Source organism: Antrostomus carolinensis, unplaced genomic scaffold, assembly GCF_000700745.2.
Source record: "Antrostomus carolinensis isolate BGI_N321 unplaced genomic scaffold, ASM70074v2 scaffold5553, whole genome shotgun sequence".
In the NCBI taxonomy this organism is placed as follows: Eukaryota; Metazoa; Chordata; class Aves; order Caprimulgiformes; family Caprimulgidae; genus Antrostomus; species Antrostomus carolinensis.
This window is the reverse complement of record NW_010303015.1, coordinates 30,047-55,412: the sequence shown is the minus strand read 5'-3', so window position 1 is coordinate 55,412 and position 25,366 is coordinate 30,047. Positions and strand designations below refer to the sequence as shown.

At 36.9% G+C, this 25,366-nt stretch overlaps 2 protein-coding genes across 2 annotated transcripts in view; one reads left to right on the top strand and one right to left on the bottom strand.

Annotated features, from left to right (window-relative positions):
- DNAJC24 (DnaJ heat shock protein family (Hsp40) member C24) overlaps nt 1-23,333 on the top strand; it is a 28,269-nt gene extending 4,936 nt beyond the window's left edge. The window contains exons 2-4 of the mRNA XM_010163945.1: nt 14,019-14,157; nt 22,326-22,394; nt 23,146-23,333. Coding sequence (XP_010162247.1) covers nt 14,019-14,157; nt 22,326-22,394; nt 23,146-23,270 — 333 coding nt within the window. The 3' untranslated portion in view covers nt 23,271-23,333. The remainder of the gene's footprint in view (nt 1-14,018; nt 14,158-22,325; nt 22,395-23,145) is intronic.
- A 1,008-nt stretch (nt 23,334-24,341) lies between these two features.
- The window catches only part of IMMP1L (inner mitochondrial membrane peptidase subunit 1), an 18,275-nt gene continuing 17,250 nt past the window's right edge, over nt 24,342-25,366 (bottom strand). The window contains exon 5 of the mRNA XM_010163944.1: nt 24,342-24,506. Within this exon, the coding sequence (XP_010162246.1) occupies nt 24,438-24,506 (69 nt within the window). The 3' untranslated portion in view covers nt 24,342-24,437. The remainder of the gene's footprint in view (nt 24,507-25,366) is intronic.

Here is a 25,366-nt window from a genome sequence, read left to right as displayed (position 1 = left end):
CCTGCATCTTTAAACACTTCAGAGTCAGAAAATCACAATCTGAATTATGTAAGAACTGTCCCATGCTCCATGTTTTATCTTTTCCTTGCCTCAGTTGATCCTGAATGCTTTCTCATCTCCCATAGAGCCTAAATCCTCAGCAGACATGAGCTCACTTGAACTGATTTAATGCTTAAGCAAATTCTTATTCCTGAAGGGCTGTCTTGTAGGACACTTTGTAGGTAGTTTGTATAATTATAGGAAGAAAGTTCAGCTTTTATGTTGTAGTCTGCCAGTCATTTGGATAAACTATCTGTCATTTAATTTTCAGTATGTTAAAAGGCCAGAAAGTCAATAGATATTTTTTAAGACTTGATCCCTTGTTGTTGTTCTAAATAAATTAACAGTAACAAAAAAATTCACAGTCTGTGTTGGATTTATGACCTAAGAATGTCCATGGTCAAAGAAGATAAAGATGAATGAGCTTTCTGAGCACCATCTTAGCTAAACATTTTTCTTTTCTTGACATAAGCATTAAGTGGTAACTAATTAGGTGTTTGAGGAGAGCCTGAACAAGAGTTCCTCCTTTAAGAGGTACTTAGCTTCTGTCAGATCATGCCTGCAATACTGTATTAGCTCCTACTGCTACAGAAGAGCAATGCAAAGTACGGGCTTGGCAGGATTCTCTCAGGATGACTATGGCTTCTGTAAATATTGCCATTGAAACTCAAGTACTGAAGATGTTGGATTATTCCTCTACAGTTGCTGATCTCACCTAGGTGATTACTTTACCTTTTTATCTATATCTCTTGACTATTCCTTCCTAAAATTGGGAGTTTCTGGAAAGGCTAAGACAGTCTGTATAGAGTGCTTATTGAATGTCAATGGTAAAAAGATCAATAATAAATTCTGTTGTGTGAGCAGAGTATGCTGCTGTCACGTGGCTTGCTTGAGTATGTCCTTTTAGTAGTTATGAGGACACACTGTCAAAGCTGCTTCCTTACTGCAAATGGAAAAACCTCAAATCAGAAGTTAAATTAACACCGAACTAGTGATCAGTCCAGCTATGAATGCATCCTTTAAGCCATCAAGTGTCAGTAAATCCAATGCAAACTACATGCAAAGTTTGTGTGATTCTGTGGATTATGGTTGCAATTGTTTTTTGAAAAAATTGTCTATTTTGAAAAAAACTGAATGCTGATGTGTATTTTGGGGGTTTATTGTTTGTTTGTTTTAAATACCGATGTAGTATCCATGAAATATACTTCATACTTCAGGGCCTCTGATTTTAAGGGTTAAGGCTTCTCAAGATGCTTTAGACTTATTTGGCATTTCCTAAGATACAAAAGTATTGTCTGTGCAACAGGCTGTGGTGCTTCTGGGTTTGTGCTTTTGAGTCACTAGTTAAACAAGTTAAGATACCTCATAAAAGGTCGGTGGTTTCTTCATGGGTTTTGCACCCAAATGTTTTCTAAACCGAGTGTTAAATTCTGTTAATATTTAGCTTTTCCTGTCCATTTTAAAAGTTATAACTCAACTGGAGCTTAACCTATTGTTTTGAGATCACAAATGGCTTCAAATACTGTAGATATTCTATATATATTGCACCTAAAAATAGGGAAAGCTGAAAGAAATATTTTAAAGAAAAAAAACAAACAAAAACACTTGCAACTTTTGAAGTGTTATGCAAGTGGATGACTGCTAATAAATATTTTTTTTAAAAGAAGTCCTCTGTTTTTCAAGGCCTGCTTTCCACATTGACTTCTGCAGCTGAAGTGCCTTAGGGACTTTGATTACTTTGCATTATGCTTAAATCTGACCTCTTTAGGGTGTCTGTCTATTTTTAGATACTCAAAATTAATTTGAAAATTAATGGTATACTTTAGGTTGGTTTTAGTGACAGTCATCTGGGGCTGGAGGGGGACAACACAAAGAACTGTGCTTTGTGCTCAGCAGTTCTTGGGGAGTTGTGGAGTATCAAAGTAGTTGACTTCCTTAGCCTGCAGAAAGGTATTCATCTTGCCAGTCACAGTGCCAGCTGAAGGCTGCTGCCCCTACCTGCCTGTCCCTGCCCTTCTGCCAGGTGTGACTCAGCCAGGAAATAGCATCCTGTGGGTTTTCCTTCATCCACTACTGTACATGTCAGCTGGAAAAGTTCATGCCTGTTTTTTCAGTAGTTTAAGCAACCCTGGTTGGTTTTTTTTATAATATGATACAGGATTCTGGGTTTGGCTTTCACGTCAAAGTAGTATTTACCTAAACTAGTTTCCTAAGTGTCTGTGTAACTGCCATTATGGTACAACTATTTCCGTGGAAGATGAAATTTCCTTCTATAAAAGTATAGTCAGAATTACAGTGGCAATCCTGCTACTAATGCAGTGAAATATATAAAACAAGTATGATAAAGACAGGGATTTTGGCAGCAGACACCAAGCACAGAGGAGGAAAAGCAGGTCTCCTCTGGTTTTTTAAGTGGGCTCTCAGCTCAGATTCATGCCCAACTTGACAAAAGATTTAAGATTTTCCAGTGAATAATAGAACCATTCAATACTCTGGTCAGAAATTAAGGTTATCAGCCTGTGTGATTTGGATGTAAAAGATGTGGTGAAATTCTTGGGTTAATCAGAGAGAAGGCTGAGGAAGTTTAAAGTATGTTTAAGCAAGATAATTTAAAAAAAAAAATCAAGATGCAAATTAATGAGTTTATGGCTGTAATTTATTCTGTTTTTTGGTTTTTGGGGGTTTTTTTAATTCTACTTTAGAGGACTCCAGTAATTTTCAAGAATTTGCAGTATCAGATTGATAGTATCAACCTGTGTGTTTTTACGGTGTGGCTGTTAGTGAATGCCTGTTATGTGGTCTGCATATTGCTGTGTACATTTAATCCTAACCTTTTTTTATGCTGGCTATTTTTAAAATAGCAAGTTGGGTTGTCTGTGGATGTTTTCTTTAAAAGTTATTAATTGGGTGATGAATAACTAAAATGTTACAGAAAAATTCCATCTTCCTCCTATGTGCTTTCTTGATGCTTTGCTGAAAGTACCTTGAGTCATAGCAAATATTTCCTTATAGTAACAGTTATAGCAGCAATAATATTATCTGAAATATTTATATTCTGATGGGTCTTACTTGTCTCCAGTTGGAAGTCCGCAATACTGGGTGTGTGTAAAGCAGTGGTTATCCCTCTGGCCCAAAAGTATGGAAAAGATTGATAATGTGTGTAAAACATGAAAGCAGTTGAATATTGTGCTGGAAGCTCAGATTGATTCTGGCAGACTGTAAGGAGGAAAAAGGGAGAAGAATGGACAGTTTTCACCAGCTAGTTGATTCCCGAGTGATGTCAGAAAAACATCATAGAATGAATAAGGTATAAGAGATTAGAAGGAAAATGAAACTGTATTTTTTTACCTTTCCTCAAATGAGGAACATTTCCTATGAATAAGAATCATCCTGGAGATGGACAGTGGAGGCTGGAATCAGTGTCAAAGCAGATAACAAGATCAGGTGGGAGAAGGCTAAAGTTGTTAAAAAGCTTAAAGATTGTTTGTATTTGGGGAAAAAGGGAAGAAGAGATGGATTGAATTAATGAATCAAGAAGATAAATTCCTTGCCCTTTTGTCCAGCTGTCTTTGGATAGACGTTCTTTGAGTAAGTTTAAATCTCTGTATGAAAAGATTGAATGTCACAAGGAACTCTCCACTTTCTGTTTCTCCTGCTTGCAAGTGGAAAAGCAGGCTACTTCCATATTCCTTCCTAACTTCTGCCAATTGAGTGAGCATATTGAAAAGATTGATTGTGGGCTAGGAAGGCAAGTTTAAGACCTGGAATCATTCTTTTCATTGGAAGTGAGCAAGTTTCACGTTTCGGAGAGAGTGCTTTGTTGCAAAATCACCGAAATAAGAAAAACACCTTCAAAGTAATTTTGTTTTGTGCTGTTTTAACATAAGTCCGCACCTCTTCGATTCTTCCCCCCTCCCTTTCCAAATACTTGCCATGTGAAGCTTTTCAATACTGAATTGTGCTAGTTACTTAACAGGGGATAACTTACAAAAATGTAAGCAAGTGTGGAGCCTGATCTAGTGAATGTACTTACTTCTTTATGTGAGTATCCCAATGAAGGGCATGTTTGACCTTCCTGATTGTCTGTGTTCAGTGTGTATCTGGGGCTAAAATATACCAGTCGCTCTATCACCTGATGGCCCCTCCTCAGCTGAGAACGGGTGTCAGGAAAAGGACAGCAGGGCTGTGGGTTGAAGTGAAAACAGATTCAATGAAACAAAAATATACAAAGTTAGACTCAGCCCAGTCCAGGGACAGTGATCCTTGAAAGGCAAAGCAGGAGAAGCCCTCCCATCCTCTTTAAACTTCCCCCTTTACACTGATGATGAGGGTTATGGTATGGAACACACCTGTTAGCCAGCTCGGCTCACCTGCCCTGGCTTTTGCCCCTCTTAGCCTCAGCACCTGGCTGATGGGAGACTGCTAACAGCCGGCATGCCATGGGCCTCGTTCTGTCCCACCAAAGCGAGGACACCCATATCTGTGCAGATGAATGAGTCCCATATTTCGCTCACTGAACATACATCTTGCCTGTTACAGTCTTTGTATTACAGGAAAGTATATGATCAGAGCAGTTCAATTTAGCAAGCCTGTAGGGGAGGAAATGTGAAGCAGGTATTTAAACACAATAATAAACTTTCTTTATTTGCTTTGGTCTCCATTTTTCATCATGCTAGTGTAGTTCAGAGAAACAATGAAATGGTTTTGATGTGAGCTCCCAGCAAGCATTAGGTGGCAGTAGTGTGTTGTATTTGGCAGCTGCTTTGTCGGTTGTCTTCTGCAGTCTAGTGCAGTGTAATAAATGCAGAAAACATGTATTCTGTTTCTGTACAGTTTTTATAAAATGCTGATCTGTGGTTGTTCTGACTGTATGTGACTAAGGGCAGCCATTGTTTGGACTCTTGCATACGTAGGTGGGATTAGTATACTGTAGTTTCTGCTCAATATTAATGGCATTTTCTGATACACAGTATCTAACAGTGATAACATTAACTGCAGATATTCTGATGAGGAATATGCTGTTAATGGCTGAGTTTAGTTTTTCAGCCTTCATTTTTTCCATAAGCTGTCACCATTTCAAAATTTAACATAACCTGTTAGATGAAGAATGCTTTTATACTTGTTTACTCTTTTTTCTTAGATTAAAAAACAAAACTCAGGAGAATGTTACTAGGAACATAATTAACCTTTCAGCATAGTGGTGTTATTGTCACTCCAGATCTTAGACAAGTGTGGTCACTGTGTGACCCTTCTGGAGGTTTTTTTTCCTTTCATCCTTTTTCTCCCAGGTAACTTAACTCAAGGAGTTTGGAACTGGTGTTGCATTGTATTAATTGGGCAGGATGATCAATTAATAGAAGAAGAGCAAGAAAGTGTTGACAGAACATGCCATCTAATTAGTACCTGGTGAACCATGTAGGCCACAGGGCCCAGAGTGTATTGTTGCTTCAGGGTAGCTCCTATACAAGACCTTGATCTGCAAAATAAGCCTGTAGAAAAGCTAAAAAGGAATATGTCAGCATAGTTCCAGCGAAGGAAATCTTCATTACTGCAAAACTTCACTTTCCGCTGTAAACTTGGGGAAAGCTGGGGATACAAAGGAGCATGTATCAAAGTATCAAGCCTATGTTTTATACAAGTCTTTCTGTTAAAAATCACGTAGCCTTTTGTTTGTTTAGGGCTTTTTTATGTAAGAGGTGATCTACAAATTATGGAAGTAGATTAAATAGGGTTTTTTAATAAAACTCTGTATTTTTTCTTCCTGCTTTTTGGAGAAGTAAGGAAAAAATACTAGGGCAGTAAGATTTCCTGATGGTTCATGTGATAAAAATAACAAGCAAAATCATTCTAATCATCTAGCAAAATCATTAAGAGCAGGTAACACCACAGTCCTTTGAGTTCCACCCTAACTAGTTTTCTATTACATACTAGTTTGTAATAGTTTTTCAGTTGAAAATTAAGTATTTGTGAATTGAAAAGCACTTTGAGTCTAGCAAGGTAGTACTGACAGAATTATTTGGTTACTGGTAATTAGGATTTTTTTTTCCATTCAATTATACAAATATATTGGTAATTAATTCATACTGTTCATTCAGAAATTCTCTCTCTTCCCATGATAGGAGAAAAGTTTAATGTTTACATGTTTAAAACAAATATTTTTTCAAAATGAATTAATTTTCTCCTGCAGTTTAAGCTTCTTTGTTTTACTGAAATAAACCACTTCCTGTTTTGGAATACTTTTATCAAATAAATCACTTAAATTTTTATAAAGTACTTAAATGGTTTTTTTATCCTGCCCTAATTTAGTGAGTTCAGTTAGAGAAGTTGGAAAATGGCTTCTTTCTGTGACCTTTCAGTGAGTGCCACAGGGTGGGGGCCAAGTGCATGTTTGTCACCTTTTTTCTTCACCAGCACAGGTGGCTAAAACATGTGCTTTTTCTTCAATTTAGTTATCCAAAAAATTCAAATTCCAGTTTGATAAACAATTTTGTAATTCAGTCTGTGTTCCAATTTAAATCCATCACAGAATAGATTCTGCAAGGAAAAAAAAAAAGAGTTCCACCCTGAAGCAGAACAGCCAGTCTGTGTAGATTCTAATCTGTATGTCATGCTGCCCACAACCAGAGGAGATGATCATTTGGAGTCGGTGTGCTTGATTGCTCAGCTATAGCTGTCATATACATGGTGTAGGTGATACTAAATATGTGTGTTAATTCTGTTACATGCCGATAGAGATTTGTGGCTTAAAGTATTCAGTGTGACTATGTATGTAAAATTAGCAAAGTGTTAACTTTAAGTGTAATTATATAGCTCCTGGAGTGATGTAATTGCATTATATGGTTCCTTTTTTTGTGCTGTGTCCAGCAGGGAGACTGTTCAGCTTTATATTTTGGTGTTTTATCAGCTGATCTGGAACTTTCAATACATGCCACATAATTTGGTTAAAAATATTGCGAAAAGCTTTGTAATGACTCAGTATAGAACTGGAAATGTGCAGTTTTGCTGGGATGTGGGGTGGTGAGGGGAACCCACTCTCCTATATTCTGTTCAGCTCAGCTATAATATTTCAGATACACAAGTTTAATATCTCAGCTCAACATAATTTTATTGAGCCCTGAGACCAGTAGAGGCAGAATGCCTACTTTTGTGATAATGACCATGAGATCTGGGGCCTTGACCAGGAACACTTTAATTGCCTGAGGAGAGAGATTTCAGGAAGGGTCCCCTTTGTCAAAAACCCAAAGTCAGTATGAACTTTGCAGTGGAGGCAAGGTTTTTCCGCTAGCTATCACACTACTATCTCATGTCCACAGTCTGTGGATAGAGACTTTCAGATAGGCACTTCTGCATCAAAGCAACAAACTCTTCTATTTACAAATGGAATTTTAGCAAGAGGAGGGATGCTGCACTGAGCTTAGTTGTCCAAACTTGATTCCAAAGCTATGGGAATATGAACACTGGCTTTTTGTGGAGAGAAAAAAAAAAAAAGTCCAAAATCCGGAGAAAGTCAACCTACCATATAATTTTGATTATTGAAATGATTTAGAAGAGTTGTTGATTTCTTAGATATTTATAGATGTGGTTTAAATATTGTGGTTATGTGGCCAGATTAAGGAATCTTGTTTTAAGAATTGTAATTTCTTTCTAATAAAAATGTGTCCACATAGTCTGTAGATAACTAAAGAAACGTATGCAATTATATGACCCAATCCAGCCCTTTTTTAGCAGTTAATTTCTCAAGATTTCTATGAGCATTTGGTCAGATCTACACAGATTTGGTTGTTGGTTTAAATCTAGCCAAGGCTGGTGGTGTCTTAATTGCTACCACAGAGCAACCATTTGGCCTGTGCGAGATGAGTGTTGTCAAGGTACCTTCTGCAAGGCGGACATTCATCCACTGGGAATGGATCAAGAAAGTTTTCATTAATTGGTCCCTTTGTTGGCATTTGTGGCAGAGCAGCCAAAAACTGAGTATGAACAGACACTCTGTGTCAGAGGGTGAGATTTATTGGCAAGTCCCAGTAAAAACTGGTATTTACTACATATATTGTAAACAGGGGCAAAGGACTTTCCTCCTAAGAACAGCCTGGCGTTAAATTTATTCTTTTTTTTTTTTTTTAAATTTTTTATTTTATTTAAGGCAGGGAAATGTAACAAAAATTCAGAATACAATTGGAAATTAAATAGGAAATAGATGGTTAATATTTTTCTTCTTAATGTTAACTGTCTTGCAGCTTCCTTTTAATATGATGTGAAGTGTTATGATGGGCTCTGTAGTCTACAGACAAATTTGCATGGACCTATGAATACTTCTGTCAGATGAGAACACTTGACAGTTCTTGTCCTGACCTCATTAGCCTAACCTGTAGATAATAACAGTGACAGTGGATAATATAAAAACGTTGTGTAAAGCATGAGAAATGTTTTTAAACATAGTTTCCACCTGCATTTTGGTTTTGTTTTATCAAAAGAAGGTACTTCATTATATTGCAAGGGACGTACTGGTAGGGATTTGTGCATTTTGTCTTAGTGCAGCACACTTGTTTGTTGCTAAACTTTGTATAGACCAAGACTGTTGGTGTTGGGCTTTCTTGTTCTGCTTCCTTATGCCCATTTTGTCTTTAAAAGAATTTTAACTTAATTTATATTATAATGTGGAATAAATAAAATAATAGTTTAGACGTATTAACTAAATAAATAGTAATATATTGACTCTGAGAGACAATTCTGATTCTGAAACTGGAATACATTGCCTCTTCAATATTGAGCTTTTGATACAAGAATAAATAGATTGAACCCCCAAATAATGTGATTTTTAAAAGCACTTGGTATTCTAGTAAGGAGTCAAAGTCTCATTCTGTTGGATTCCCAGCCGTGAGTCTGGCAATGTTATTTGAAAAGAATGGTTTGGGTTTCTCTCTTTATCCAGCTGCTTCCAATGTTTCCCCCTCTCATTCTTTCTCTTCTGAACAGCGCAGGATCCAACTCTTGTGTCCACTCGCTGCCATTCATCTGACTCTCCTATCAGCAGAAGTGGATGCCATTGCTGTGTACTGCTGTTATCTCATACTTATCTGATGCTTGTCATAGTGACTTTTTCACTTCTGCAATGTGAAATCCAACCCACCCTTTGCGTACCAGTTTTGTGGCTTTTACCTCCTCTGTTTGCAATTTTAATTCAGTTCTGTTATTAATCAAAAATGGTCACTTCACCAGATACGGAGCAGCGCTCTGTTTGTAAAGTTTGGGTTGAACTTCTCTTCCCTGACCATTACTGAGTGTCTTTCACCACTGCTTATTTTTTTAATATAAATCCATATTTTTTTACAAATTCCCGGAGGTATTGTAGTATAGGTCCATCAACGCTGTGGCTTCCTATTACTTTTACCATGACCAAAAAAAAACCCGACCAAAACCAACCAACCAAACAAAAAAACTTGGCTGGAATTTTTATTTCTAGCTTCATTACATGAAACAAATACTGTCAGGCTATAAAACTATTCTAGCTACTCCTACATGCCTAACATGGAGGAAGGGAGAAGGATGCTAAGAGATACTAAGTTAATTTTAGATGGTAATATTCTATCATTAGCTCTTACGTACAGTTTAGATTTAGTCATTAGGTGTAATTCCTGCAAAAGCACAAGTACTGGAATCCCCTGTTAAAATCTTACTACTTGATTTACTCAGGAACTTAGGGCACATCTCTAGCTTTAAATATATCCCTTATTCAAATATAGGTGCTTATCCCCTGTGGAAATAAAGTGGAAATTCAAGACTTGTCTAAACTTGTAAATTTAATTTAGCAAGGTGATTCCAAGAGATTATAGATAATTTCAGAGTTAAAAATCTTTGATACATCTGATAGTTTAGAAATTTACTATGCTAGAAAGACAGAGCTGTAGAAAGTGGACAGTATTCTTTATTTCAACCCTGGAAAAAAATTAGAGCTCATCTATTTAATTTTCCTCAGTCAGAAGAAATAGAAATTTTTAATTTTAAATAGGCTTACTTTAAAGCCATGTAGTTTTAGGGAGAAGTTCTTTAGTTATTTGTGAAATACGTAATAGTAAATTAAAGCACTTTTTCATAACTTAAATAAAAATTTGTAAGAAACAGTAGTTTTGTAGAAAATCAAGCCTCCTGTTTTGACGTATGGAATTGAGGATGTGATGCTTCTTTGCTATTCAAACTGAAAACCCCATATACACAAGGCAAAATAACCATGGTGATGTATTAAGCAATAAATGAGAAAGAATAGTACTTTTTTTAACCTTTCAGCCTTTCTAATTTGTCATATGGAAAAGTAGCTATGAGTAAAGTAAAAGTTTGACTATATTAAGCTGTTTAGTCATTGTGTATTCTACAGTTTAGCAAGAGATTACAAATTTAGTGTAAAATCTGTGCCTGTATGCTTCACCCCTCCCCTCCCGATAAGTCATATTAAGTTGATTCTCACTGGGTGCTGTAAATTTCTTTCGAAAAATAAATTCATGAGCACCAATGAGAAATGTACATTAAATTGATTTAACTAGAGGTTTTCTGCTTGCTAATTTGAACTTGATTAAAATCAATCAACCCTATTACATTTATTGCATAAAGTTAAGCAACTCGTACAAGTGTCAGGAGGATGGGGACCTTCACATGTCATCTCTGTGTTGCCTGATTTGCTCAACCAAAGCTCAGCCAGCTATTGTAGATTCTCATCTTGTGGTATGAGAGTTCTTAAGGTCTGTGGGTATGGTTATGGAGATGTAACACCACTACAGTTGTTAACCAGATGGTCTTTATTAACTTCCAGGGATTAAAGTAAAGGGATTAATTTTGCAATTCTTCAAGTGCAGAAGGGACCAAATTTTGTGGAGTATAAAGGAGGCAGAAATAAAGAATGTAGCGGTTGAATGTCCTGTAGTGTGTTCCAAATTCTTATATGAACCCTGTAGGTGAAAACCATATGTGTGGTACACTGTATAAATAAAAATATCACTGAATAAAATATATGATGTAACTCAAGTAATTTGCAGAGAGTCTACACTTTTAATTATTTGGTGAACACAACAACATTAACCTTTTTTCTGAGACAGAAGTTGCTCACTTGCTTGTTCTTTATTCTGTAGTAGGTATCAAAGGCAATATATTAGCATAATGAAATACAATTAATTTACCTAAACTAAGATGTTCCATGAAAAAATTCTAAATTTTTGGATACTTTTATAACTATGAACTGAACCTGTATCTGTGTTTGAGAGTATGTTTGCCAGGTGATATGCTGTTCCCCTCTGTACCCAAACTGCTGAAAATACAGTCAGATGTGTGTTAAAAATAAGACAGTTGAATACAGTTGTTTGAGAGAGGTATAATAATGATACTGTAACTGAAAAGGGCATGAGGACTTTCAAATCTCCAACAGATCATGCTTAAAGTGTGTTTTTCATTTGAGCTTTGGACTTCAAGGTTCATGCTTTTTCATTTTTTTTCTTAGTGACAGTAAAAACTAAAACAAATCAAATACCTGTCCCAAAAAAATTTAAAATTAACCTTTACACCAAGAGCCAGAGTCTTCAAGAAATACTATGACAGTGTGATGTTTAAGATAAACATTAGGGGAGCGAGCAGTATCATGTGTATCTGTAAGGTATTCTTCATAGTTAATGATGAATTAACCTATCTCCATTATCAATCAGTTTATTTTTTAACATTCACACTAACTACAAAGCATCATATGCTGTAGTGTGATACAAATTCCAGACAGTCTTCAGTAATGGAAAGAAGTTAGCAAATTACTGCTAGTAGAGGTATAAAAAAGGAAAACTAGATTGGGCATACATCTCTAACCTTCTGTTTCCCTTCCCTCTGTCAGACTGGGGAAAATATCCTTTATTGTTTCTAAGTCCTATTAAGTAGTAACATGTTAGTAAAAATTATTACTGTGTTCAAAAATTCTGATGAGTGCTCAACTAAAAGCAATTTTTATGGACATTTTGCTTCTCAAAAACATTGCAGAGATGCAGCCAGAAAGATTTAAATATATCCTAAGTGCAGTAATACAGCTGAAAACAGTGCTGAGGTGGCAGGTATGAATGACACAAAGATAATTTGCACAGATTTTGAGACGTGATATTGCAGGAGACATTGGGCTCTAACATTTTGAGTCAGAACTTACAGCTGGATGCATAGAGGGAGAGATAAACAATAGTTCAGTTTGAGTAGAAGGAGATAGGTTGAGTGGAAAACAAGCTTGTCTGCTTTCATTACAGAGCTTGGACACAGTTGCAGCTGAGATTAACCCAGAAATAAGGCTCAATGGGCAAGAGGAGGAGATCAGAAACATACATCGCATTTCACCTCCCTCTAAGCCAAACCAAACCCCTGGCTCTGTTGAGGCAGCTCCTCTAAAGGGTGTGCTGGAGAGGGAGGAGAATCAGAAGCAGGAATATGGTAACCAGTAATGAGGGAAGATACCAAAAAAGAGTATGGTTGATGGAGGACATTAGAGTACTCTCTCTAAACTTCAGCTATGAGAAGGTTGGTTGAAACTTTGGTAAGGTGTCCTCTGTGGTTGGTGTCTGTGCTGGCTGAACAGGGTCTAAACAGCTGGAGAGAGAACACGTTGTTTGCTGTCTCAGAGATGAAAGAGAAGGGTATAAGGACTTGAGTCAAGAGTGGATTTTTGCTACAGAAAAGCATTCTTGGATTTTGATCAGCAAGCTGGAAAGTAGGAAAAGGGAATGAATGAGAACAGGTACATAATGAATTTGGATGAAACAAAAAAAAAAAGAGGAATAGAGTAAAGAATTGGTCCTTTTAAATTTGGGGTTTTTTTAGAGCACACAATATTAGTATCCTTTTCGTTCTTTTCCAAAATTAAATATAAACTAACACAAAGGGATTCAGTTAATCAGAAATCTGCTCAAACACTTGTAGACCAGGTGTTCTAAGCCTTAAAATCTTCTGTACGTTTCAGTGCCCCAGCTGATGTTAGTATATAAGGGCAGAAGTGAAAGCTCCAGAATAAGAGATATCTTGATTTATAACACAGTTAACAGCTGATAAGTCTGATTATTTTGCAACTTTTTCATCTTAAATGCTGTTTCCTGTTGGTCCCTCACTTACACTGAGCAACTTAAAATATCAAAAAAAGATATTATTGGAGATTAATTAAAGCTACAGGAAGATGGAGCTTTGAGGGTTCCTTTTCAGCAGACATTTGAACCAAGAAGTCAGAATGCTCCGTTCAGAAGCTGTAGTACAAATGGTAAAGAAAACCTGTTACTATTTTAATTATTATTGCCTATTTAAGGTGGGATTTCTTGCAGCCATGTCCTTGAATAACCATTTCTTAACTAAAAGGACACAATTTTGTAGCCAGTGATCCATGACTTTAAATATTTGGAAGGGCTATTGATTCACTGAACTGGAAATTAAAGATGTTGAGGCATATTTTCAAAAGTAGAATTACATGTATTAGAAATTATATTTGATCATGTATATTCTATTTACCACTTAAATAACAATAAAAAAGCTAGGTACATGTAATACAGTATTCAATTTATCTGTAACAGTGTTAACTAAACATTGGTGGTATTGTTTAAATCGGAGAGCTGCTAGCACCTCCAGCACCTCCTCTTGTTCCCGTGTCGTGGTCCTCTGCATGTACCTATTTCTGTTTGTGGTAGTCATTCTCTCTAGGTAAATTGTCCAGAAGACCAATGATTCCATCAGCAAATTATCCAGAAAATGCCGTCAGTGCGCACGGTGACATTTGTGCCACTGGTGGTTTTGTTGCCATTTCAGTGGTCTAATTAAATTGGCAGTTTTCTCTCGTGCCCAGCATCGTTGTCTCCCTTCCTTTGGCACCTTAGCTCAGACCTTCTCCTTTTCTCTGTCCTTTTAACTGAATATCAAATGCATTATTGATTGTTTCTCTTCCACCCTCCTCACTTCCACTCCCCTCAACTTTTTTTTTTTTTGATTGGCAGTATCATCCAGACAAACAGAAGGCAGATGTGCCAGCAGGAGAAGTGGAGGAGCGCGTGCAGAGGTTCATCGAAATTGATCAAGCGTGGAAAATTCTAGGGAATGAAGAGACAAAAAAAGAGTATGACCTGCAGCAGCGTGGTAGGTTCCTGCCAAGGAGTGCTGTAGTGGCAGCAGCTCTTTAAATAAGCAGGGGCTGGGAGTGGTAGTTAGATGGTATTTTAAAATGCTGGTTATTGCTGAACCAAATGTTTCTTTCACTCTTGTCCTACTTTCAAACATGGATCCATTATTTATAGCTTTTACTACACGTACATTAGCTAGTGAAAACACTGAGTTACTTCCAATAAAACATTAGGCAGTGTTATTCCTAATAATTTGAATGAATTGGAAGTTACACTGATCGCAGAACTTAGCCCTTTTTATTTTATTAACGCAGCTTCATTAAGTGTTCTTAATTTTGAGTCTTATACTATATTTTGTTGCAGTATCTTGGATACAGGTATTAATCCGTGTATACCTAGTGTTCAATGTGTATGGCTTTATAAGCACTTCAGAATCATTAAGACGAATTCTAATTGGGTGTGTGTGTGTTATGGTAGCTTTTGTAATTCATCTGTAGCCTAAATTAGTCTTTTTAAAGCAGGTTTATAAATAATATTCCACCATAACACATTAACTAGGCAGCTCTAGCATGCCTTTCTTTTTATACCTCTCAGAAAATAGCTTCTTAAAACAGTGACAGGCTGTTGTGAGAAAGAAAGGGGGGAAATGTAGGTCAGGTCTGTCACACATGGGCTACCATTACATGAAGTGATAGGCTGTCTTTCTGCTCTGGCCTCAGGATAGGAGTCCCTCAGCCTTCCATTAGAACCTTCAATAAATGTATATCCACCCTACATGTTAATGGGGGGAGTCAATAATAGTGGATTGCCTGTGGGGAAAACACTCAGTCGCACTCTGCAGTAACACACTCTGGTCCAGCATTGACGTGTAGCCACCACCACTTTTGAATGTGTCTGATAAAAGCCCACTGTCTCTGCAGCTTGTTATTGAATTCTCTGCCATTGTACACTGGCACACCATCAGACCTTGCTCTCTTGTGCTGATTTTTAACTCCCCTGCCGCTGCGGATACCAGAACTTTGAGAGACAAAGGCTTAGTCATTCTGGCAGATATGCATCACTGCAGGATAAAAAGAGTGATATCTAATTGTATATACCCAGTATGAATTCTCTAGTTAAATAATCTTGTATTTCAGACTTTGTGTGGGTTTTGGAAAAGAGGGTGGAGAGGTGAAAACAGAACTGCTGAATAAATATTTTTAAAGAATGAAAAAAAAAATTGATCTTGTGCTAATTTGTTATGTAAACAGTATTAAGATTAAAGTTAAACAATTTTTTTTTCATCTCAAACTTATTTTTTAAATGCCTGAATGTGATGCCAGACAGGAATTTCTGCTACCCAGTCCTCTCATCCTATGGTACTCTTAGCATTGTAGTATCAGATGTGTCTTCCATTTTCACAAATTGTACATGCATAGGAAAAAAGAAATATTAGGGATTATGTTAGAAGCCTTCTGTATATTTACTGAGTTTTTACCTAAAGCTTAAATACGAACTATGCAGTTCCATTTTGCTTGGGTCAGGTTAATCCACTGAAGTCACGAACTACATCAAGATTAATAAGTTAGTTTGTTTTCCCAAGGGATTTAAGGACATTGCGATAAATTAATTTTGACAAAACTTATTCTACAGTATTTTAAAGTTTATCTCTATTTCCTGAGATTCTTCTGCATCCAGATGAGTTCTTGGAAAAGCCATCTCAAGATTCTGTAAAAAACTTTGTAAATAAAGAAAACAAGTTGTCCATTTATTTCCACAGGTATTTGGGAATGGGAAAGATTTAATATAGAGGGTGCCATTCATAGGGGACCCAGGGTTGGAAACTAAGCCACATGTAACATACATGTGCAGTGTGGCTGCATTCTTTGCAGCATGTTCCCTGGCAGCAAAATGATGCTGAAATAAATTCTAGTTCTTTGAATGCCTGTCAAGCTGCTTCTGAAGTCATGATTCTAGACAAATTCATAGACCCTGCTGTAAAAGCTCACAGAAACAAAGGAACTGAGACAGCAGCTCAGGGGAACAGTGATGAGAGAGATAATAGAGCAGGTTAGTAAGGCTGCGAAGCCTAGGAAGCAGAATCTGAAGGATGGCAGCGTGCGTGTGTGTGTGGCTGCCTTTAAGCCCTCTGCACTGTAGTCTCTTTCCCATTCCACAGACTGTTTATTTGTGTGTCCCTTCTTGTGTTATACTAACTAAATCTTAATTACTTGGCTTAGAAATTCAGTGGCCAGGGAAGTTCTAAGAAGCTGAAATTCTGTGGGGCTCTATGGTTTTCTTTTTGAGTCATTGAGAATAGCAAGTGAATGTGCTTTCATGTCTTAATGCTGCTTTTCTCTGAAGGTATCACAGGGATCTACTAATTTTTCATGCCTTCAGGCCATAAGTATTACAGAGGAAAGGACAAACCTCAAATCATTTAGAGGTTTGGCTCAAATACTTCTCCAAGCCTCTCTGGTCTGGAAATCTTACTGCCTCTTTGTATTTTTTGTGAAAATTTTTCCAGTTCATTGTTTTGTCATATCTTTAATGCCATATAAGAATACCTTTTTATAATGGTGAATCTTTTGCTTCCGATCCCTGTGAAAAAAAAAAAGGGCAATGGTAAAAAAGCTGCATAACAATTCACCTATTAAGAATGGACTTTTTTTTCCTCAACAGATTTTCTTCTTAAGAGATTTTTCCATTCTGTTTTTGGTATCCAGTTTAGAAAAGATGAATATGCAGTTAAAAGCAAGTCTGATAGTAATAATTACCAAAAGTTTTTCAGTGAGTTTAGCTTGGGAAAAACCCCTCTCTTATAGTTTTCATATTAGTAGTCATCTGAACCCTGAAAGTTCATGTTTTTGTGTCACAGTTTGAAAGAATAAAAAACTTTTCACAGAATCGGAGAATCACATAGATCAGGAGGGACCTTCACAGGTCATCTACATCAGTCTTCTACTCAAAGCAAGTCCTGTAGGTCAGTTGCTCAGACCTTCTCCAGCCCAGTTTTTAATATCTCCAAGGATGGAGATTCCAGAGCTGCTCTGGACAGCCTGTTCCAGTGTTTGAACACCCTCATAGTAGAAAAACCAAACCAAACAAACAAAAAACCCAAACAAACAAACAAAAAAAACCAATCCCCAAACCAACCAAAACATGTTTTCCTTCTATCAAGCTGGATATAAAGACTCTTTTGGCAACTTTTGCCTTTACTTCTGGTCCTTCCACTGTGCACCTCTGCAAAGTCTTCTCTACACCCTCCTATTAGGTAGCTGCAGGCAATGAGATGCCTTTGAATAGCAGCCCCGCAACTGTTGTGGATTTTTGTTGACTTAAATGCAAAGGAACTGTGTATCTAAACAATCCCAAAATTAAGATAATTAATTTTACTAGTTCATTTTACATTTTAAGTATTAATTTCTGAATGATTAACAGATAGGTCAAAATTAAAATTAAATCAATAAACTGGTGACTTGATCAATTTCTGACACTAAATTTAGCAAGTAATTCAAAGCCAGTAATGGGATTGACACTAAAATCTGTTGCTTTGTATATGTTTTTGGGGCAGAGGGTGGAGAAGTTTAAGAATCTAGGGTTGTTTTCTTATCCAGGATAAGAAGTTTTTACAGGTGTCCATAAAGCCCAAGTGTTTAGAGAGTGGGGGATGTAATCACCAGCAGGAGTTTCCACATCTCAGCACGTTACTCCTTTTGATTTTCAATTTTTAAATTATATTTTTAGAACAATATTGGGGATACTGTTTTCATACATAAATAAATATTTCAGCATCATTTTCCTTTTGTTCTTGTTTAATTTCTTAGACATAAAGAATTACAGGTCCTAACTGGAATTGCCAGTGTTCCAGCTTGTGCCATTTGTCTCTGAGAACAAGTCTCGTTCCATCTTCTCTGTACCTTCCCTTTAGGCAGTAAGGCACAACAAAAATCTTTAGTTAGCCTAAAATAGCTCATTTTGAAATATCTGGTTGCTAGTTCAGCTTTCACTGACAATACCAATCTCTTTTAAACCTGAAAAATCTTTGAGGATGTGTCCTCACTCTCAGTTAAGTTTCTACTGCAGGATTAGAAAGGGAGTCTTGTACAGGTGTGGTCAGAGGAGGAAAATGACAAACCAAGCTGAACAGAAGGCAGCTCCTTCTCCCCCTGCTCCTTCCCCATTCCTCTCCCAGTACAGTAAACTGGAAAGACTCTTTCCGAGATAGTCACATTCTCATTTATCCAGCATTCCCTCCTGCTCCAGCAATAAAGTGATGATCCTGTGTTAGACATCAACCTTCCACTATGAGAATAAGCAGGAGAAGCAAGACAAAAGCCTACAAAAATGCTTTTAATAGCGAGCAGAAATGGCACATGAAGACCTTGACTACCTTGGTGTAAGAAAGAAAAAAGATGAATGCAGGATATTGCAGTTGTTCTTTGTTAAGAAAATTCCTTCTTAAAAAAAAAAAACAAAAAAAAAACAAAAAAAAACAACTTTTAGACCAAAATAAAGCTTTTAACATGGCTTTTCCTGGAGGCTTTTCAGTGTGCCAGGTGATACTCTTTGACAGAAGTGTATATTCCTTCTCCAGCCATGGATTTTACTGCTGTAGACCCTCAGCTAGTGCTGGAACACAAACCTTTTATGGTACCTCTCTGGAGTTAATTCTCAACTGCATTTGGCTACAAGTGAAGCAGTATTTTGGGTTTGGTTTTTTTTTTTAAGAAACGTAACTTTTTGTTATAAAAATTCTCAATGCATGACTTCTTTATAATTTCAAATTAACGTAAGCATGGTTATTTTAAATTAATGCAAGAGACTCAAACTTAAGTATTTGTTTAAAAACTAAACATCCTATTAGAAAAAGTTAACTTGTGAAAACATCCAGGTTTTGAGTACTGTGATGATTCTGACACTGAGTAGATGCTATGAATGGTATTTGATGGACAATATGTATCTTGAACTTTTTAAATTATGTGTTTGGTTTAAAAAAAAAATCAATCCTAAGAATATCTGACTGATAAAGAGCTAGAAAAATGTTTTAGGTATTATGACTATTTTTATTATTACCATAAACTGTTAAAAGGGTTAAATTTCCATTTACTGCTTGCAACCCTTTCTCTAAAACTCAGCCTTAAATAGCCCAAGAAATATTTATTGTATCCTCAAGTGAAACTTAAATACCTTTCCTCTTTTACAATTTCTGAATGACCCAGCAAGGGCTCTAGTAAAGCTTTACTGAACCAAGCTGCTAATAGTTATTTAATGTTGTTCTGTAGCCTGAAAGAATCTCAGTAGATTTTTTCCTTTTAATCTCTTTGAATTGCAGGCTCATAAACCTCTCTGATGAGCCTGCCAGTGTTTTCTTAGATCCTGCAGTTGAGACAATGGAGCTGCAGAATCCTTTCACCTCTTGTTGTCCGACAAATCCAAGAGATGGCAAAGACAGGCAGGCTGTACTTCTTGTGAATTAAAATTTCTTTATCAAGTTACAGTAGATGATCAGGTCTTCACAAATTTCCCTGTATGTTCAGAAACGTGTTTCAGAAAGTACAACTCTGTACACAGAGTTCTACAGCCTGAGCAGACATCACACGGAAATAAGCCTACCACATAACCCAGTACTGGTAACAATACCAGTCTGAATTCTCCTCCAGCAAGTGAATGAAAATCAGACACCAGTTTACTTCAAAGAACCACTAACAAGGGAGTCACGGTTCTAATAATAATGATGTAGATGAAATAAGGAAGAGCACAAGAAATATTAGTCACTAACAGTCTGTGAAAACCGTCAGGTTTGCAGTTCTGCTTGTGAGCTCCCCAAACTCCTGCTGGGCTGTGCCTGTTTTTAAATAAGTGGCTACATCTGCTTCTGCTGCCTTAAGACACATCAGATTGGGGAGTGTATATAGTAGGAGAACTGGAAAATAAAAAAGCTTGTTCAACTCTGGAAAATAAGTTTCTCCTTCTTGAACCAGATAAACAAACAAGTGCAGCATACGAGTGGTTATAGGATTATATACCCTGTTTGGAGACTTACTCAAGTCAAGAGGACTAATTGAAAATTGACATCGTTTGATAACCAGTAAGACTCTTTCAGACTTGAGCTTTGGACTATGAATAATGATCTCAGTTCAGGCTGGGAATTGTATGAGTGATTCATTTTGCCTGTTGGTTGTTTGGGTTTTGTTGGGTTTTTTTTAATTTCAAAATTACAGTTGCATTAATTAATTAGAAAAGCGTGGTTGAGATTCTGTTTCCTGGGCTTCAGACTGTACTATGTTTGGAATAGAAGAGAGAGAGTGGACTTTTCCTCAGCCTTCCTCTTCATTCTTTCCTCCTCATTACTTTAACAGCTGGACTTGTTCTTAGAGGTCTTTTCCAGCCTAAATGATTCTGTGATCCATGAGTAACTTCACTTCAGGAAGTATGTGAATTTGGATCTCACCAGTTCTCTTCATGGTGGCATATGGTCCATCTGCCCTTGTTGTATTCTCTGCCATGAGAGACATGACCCACATCTCCACCTCCAATCCTAAAAAACTTGTTCTGACTGAAATCCTGCTTCATTAATTCCAAATGGAAAAGCCTGGTTTCTTTTTAACTCAATTTTTTGCTACCTGTAAATTAAGCTTAGGAAAATGTGTTCTTCCTACAACAACCCTAAGAGACCATTTTCCTTTGTGAATTTTTCTTCCTAGTATTAAAAAAAAAAAAAAAAACAACCCAGGTGAAATAGGAAGTGCTTCATAGTTATGGTGTCTTCTTTTACCACAGTAGAGAGATGAACCTGAAGGTAAGTAGGTAGACAGACTTCATTTTGATCTGGTTTTGGGTTGGGTTTTTTTTTTTTTTAATTTCCTTAAAAAAGAGGAGGAGGAATCTTCACACAAGGCCTGCTGGAGGAAAGGCCTCTGATGGGGTTCGGGAGTGATTTCAGGACATTCACCAGTCCTGCTCTCATGTTTTGTAGCTAAAAGGCCGTACCAGACTAACTCCAAGTAACATTAGAGTTATTTGTGATTTAAGACCATCTGACCTTTTATTTTATTTTTGACATTTCATGCAGTTAACTAATCTTCTGATCAGGTGTTAAGAAAAATATTGTTACTTTGTATAACTAAAACATTGCCCATAGTTCCTGTTGATGTACTGAAGCATGCACAACAATGAGGATGACTGGTAAGTGTATCTTCCAGTTTCTTTCATCATTACACTCCTGCTGATTTTTTCTCCCTTTCTTTTGACAGCAGTAAAGTATAAGGTGTGAGTGGGTTAATTTTCTTTTCATTACAGAATAGGTGTTCAGCAAAGGTAATGTCAAAGAGGCTGTATTGATTCTCTCATTATTTCCAGTGTGGCTGATTTGTTTTTATCTCCTTCATTAAAACTAATTTAGATGAGGCTCATTGTCAAAGATATACAATGTACATTTCAGTTAAAATTAGAACAGTCATTTAGTTGCAAAATAAAGACTAGGACTCATAGTTGGTGGTTGTTTTGGTTTGTTGTTTTTTTTTTAAACTGGCCTTAAATTTCCTGTTTAAAAACCCCAAATGTAAGTATCTTGATGAATGATTTATCTTTTTGCAGGAATCTTGGTGGTATTCTCACACACAACCCTGACATTTACGTGGTGCTTATGGGGGGGGGGTTTATTTGGTCTCTCCTTTCTAATGAGAGGGACTGTGGAGATATTTAAGATCTGACCTGCTCTAGCTGTGACCCTGCCTTGTGCAGGAGAGTTTGATAAGGTGAACTTGAGAGGTCCCTTCTGACCTCAACCATTCTGTGATTTTGTGAGAAGTACAGGTTAAGCAGACGTTCACAAATTCAGCTTGTGGAACTGGAGTTACAGCCAGGCTTTTAAAAGGTATTTCTATCAAAACAAAAGTTTGCCCCTAATTTTACATAATTGTTTGAGATGTGCAAAAGTACTGGTTTCAGTAGTGTCTTAATTTCAGTAATACATCTTCACCATTTACTTCTCCTGGCAGTACAGGAGGACATTTTCCAGCTTATGGAGAGATCTGGAAACTAAAATTTTAGAGAACTGCTTTTTTAACTGATAATGTGGTCGAGGTATGACTCTAATAGAGACCAGACTGACTGCTAGATACATAAAACTATTAATTTATCAGGAAGAAATAAGGACTTGTATGTTACCAGGGTTGAACATCTGTCATGTTTTCTTTGTAGAAGATAATCTGACAAAGGAGTGGCCACTACATGCACAAATATGTCTTGAGGATATGTCCTGGAACGAAGGTATGAGTGCCTCACTACTTGTTGCCAGTGCCTTTCATTGTCACTGCAACTGTTTTCTGTTTTTTCTGCATCTGATACCATTATGTTGTCTTATTCTAAGTTCTGCCTTTTTTTATATTTTGCTCAGATTTAGTTATTCTGTTCTGTTCTCACTCTCTTCTTGGAGTAAAACCGAAAAAATTCTTCTCAAATCTCTCATGCATCTTCTTGCCCTTCCTGTGATAGGAGAATGCCAGAGTCTTCATACAGATTTTTCTTTGAGTGTATTACTTCCCTCCTTTATATTGCTTTAGCTTTTATAATTTACTTGCTTTTTGAATAAGCAGCTGATTTTTTTTCCCATTTTTTAAGCTGTGAGGGGAAAAGCCTGTCTGCTTTCCTTTCTTCTGTTTTATTGTTGTTTCCTGGGTTAGCAGTCTGTTTTGGAACCATCCTTGATCTTTCATATATATGACAAATACCTCCTAATTTTTCCTGTAAATATCTGTTTCACTGATGTGCATCTTTTTATTAATTGTTTTTTTAAAGAGACTACCCTGGCTGTTTGGTGTGAAAACGCCTCACAGTCACTGAAACATTTTAATAATATAGTTATTTTTTGAGCAACAAATGGTAGCACAGGTACTGATGATATTTGCAGTCCAGCAGTGGGAGGTCATTTGTTATTAAGAGCACCTTTATGAAGAAAATCCAAAATAAATTTGTGATTCTTCTCAAGCACTAAAGGCTTTTTTGTTTTCTTCTTTGGCAGATGAACAATGTTATACTCTCTCATGTCGATGTGGTGGGAATTACACTGTCTTCAAGAGTGAAACCAAAGACGTATCTTTGGTTTGTTGTGACACATGTTCACTTGTTATTGAGATCCTTCAATGATTATTTCAATCAAGCACATTAAGTGTTACAAATAAAAAAGACTGGACAGAGTGGACAGCACCTGCTAAAGAAATATGTGTTGAAGAAAAGGGCACTAGAAGAGCAAGTTCACGAGAGGAAATGTGCCCATTTGCTAACATAGCTCTGCACCCATGAGGCTTGTTTTTTTTCCTTCCACAGCTAAAGAGCTAGTTATTAAAAACCTCCAGAACAGAACACTAAGTTCTGTACAACCAGAATATATCTTGTGATCTAAATGACATTTCTTTCCCAGCAAACAACCAAGTAGCTTCTTTCAATCTCAGTCTACATCAGCTATACCTTAGGTTAAATCCTTTTAGCAGCTCAGATGACAAAATTTAATCAGGAGGCATACATGTGAGAATGCTTTGAAGATAATGAAGAGTAAGGGGCATTAATGGGAAACAGGAACATTTTCTATTTCTATGCTAAATATTGAACTTCATTAAATCCTCACAAGGACCTGAGCCCTGGAAAAAGGTGGCCAAGACTCTCAGGTCCAACTGGCTGGTTGTCTCAGTACAAAGCAGCAGGTCCAGGCACCGAACTGTAACACTGCATCTGCATTAACTTTTCAGCTTGGAGCAGGAGCATATTTTGAATTGACTCTCTCCATCATCTGAATAAATGCAGTCTTCATTCCTTAGATGAAAACTAACTAGGAAGCTGTGCTGGGCATACAGTCCACTGGGCCAAACTAGAGCCAGTTCAAGGGGAACCCTACAAAACACAGATATCCAAGTGACTAGCAACTCCAGAAGCCCACTGTTAGTTTTCAGTTCCGATCCCAGCGTGCCACACCACTTGCTCACGTCAGCACAGCCTATGTGTGGCTCTGGCTGTGTGACAATAGTGCATTGTTCCTTTTTCATCCCTTGTTAGCAGTCAATGCTCACCTTGGCTTGTAGTAAAAGCCAAAACTTTCTAATAAATCCAAGCACTTACTGTGAATAGCCAGAGGAAACAGAATAAGAGGCATATCATTTTTGTTGATGACTGCAGTATATCAATCCCACTTTCAAGTTAGATGTAATCTCAGAGAGAGACATCTTTGTCAAGTAATACTTGTATTTATTCTAAACAAAAATAGTTCCATTGATTTTAGTAGAAAATACTATGAAAGCTGGCAAGAGTCACTTAAATCTTTTAATCATCAAGAAATCTATTGCCGTTGGGGCTTGCACGTAGAAATCCAAAGTCAGTCAGAGGCCATATCTGTAAAATAAAATACAGTTACAACAGATTTTTATTACAACTCAAACTACAGTTCAGCACTTTCATTTGTTATTTTGTAATTGTTTAATAAACTGCATAATTTTTTAGCTCTTTGGTTGAGAGGGTATATGAACTTTTCTCACTTGTGTGTTTCTTTTACTAAAAGTAATAAATCCTATATATCAGGAGGAATCATTCTATAGTGACTGGAGACAACGCTAATTTATACACAACATGCTTTGCTATGGAGAGCCTCACCAATTAATTTTTTCTTCAGCCTTAGAAATACATTCCTAGAAAACATCTTTTAAATTCAGAGTTTTCTAGCTTGTAAACCTCTTATCTTAAAAGACAAAGTATATATTTTGATGCATCTAGGAAAAGAAAGAACAGCACAAACAGTAACTGTCAGTGAAAGTAGTTGTGTGAGGTGTACATTTGTATTTTCAAGACAGGCATTTGAACTGCAAACACCAAACCTTAGGAGAAAGGTCTAAGCTCATACCATGCAAACAGGTATGAAGGGATGGAGTTCCTGCCACCATCAAGGGCTCTCAACCAGGGGGCTCCTCTGAGAAGGGAACTAGTCTCAGAAAAGGAAGGAACACGAATCATGATGACCAAGTACAAGCACAAGTGCCAAAGAATGATGCTCACCAGTAAGAAAAAACTCTCTCCAGAAATTAACTCTGTAGCTGTTCATACTCTGAACACTCCCAGGAGTACTTTCCTCTGAACATTCACTAATTACATGTAGGCTGCTCTTAGGTGGAAAAAAAAAAAAAAAAGTAACAGGCAATCAAGGACATTCTTCTACACTTTGTCCTTTGTCTCCTTTAACTGCCTCTGTCTCTTTGCTA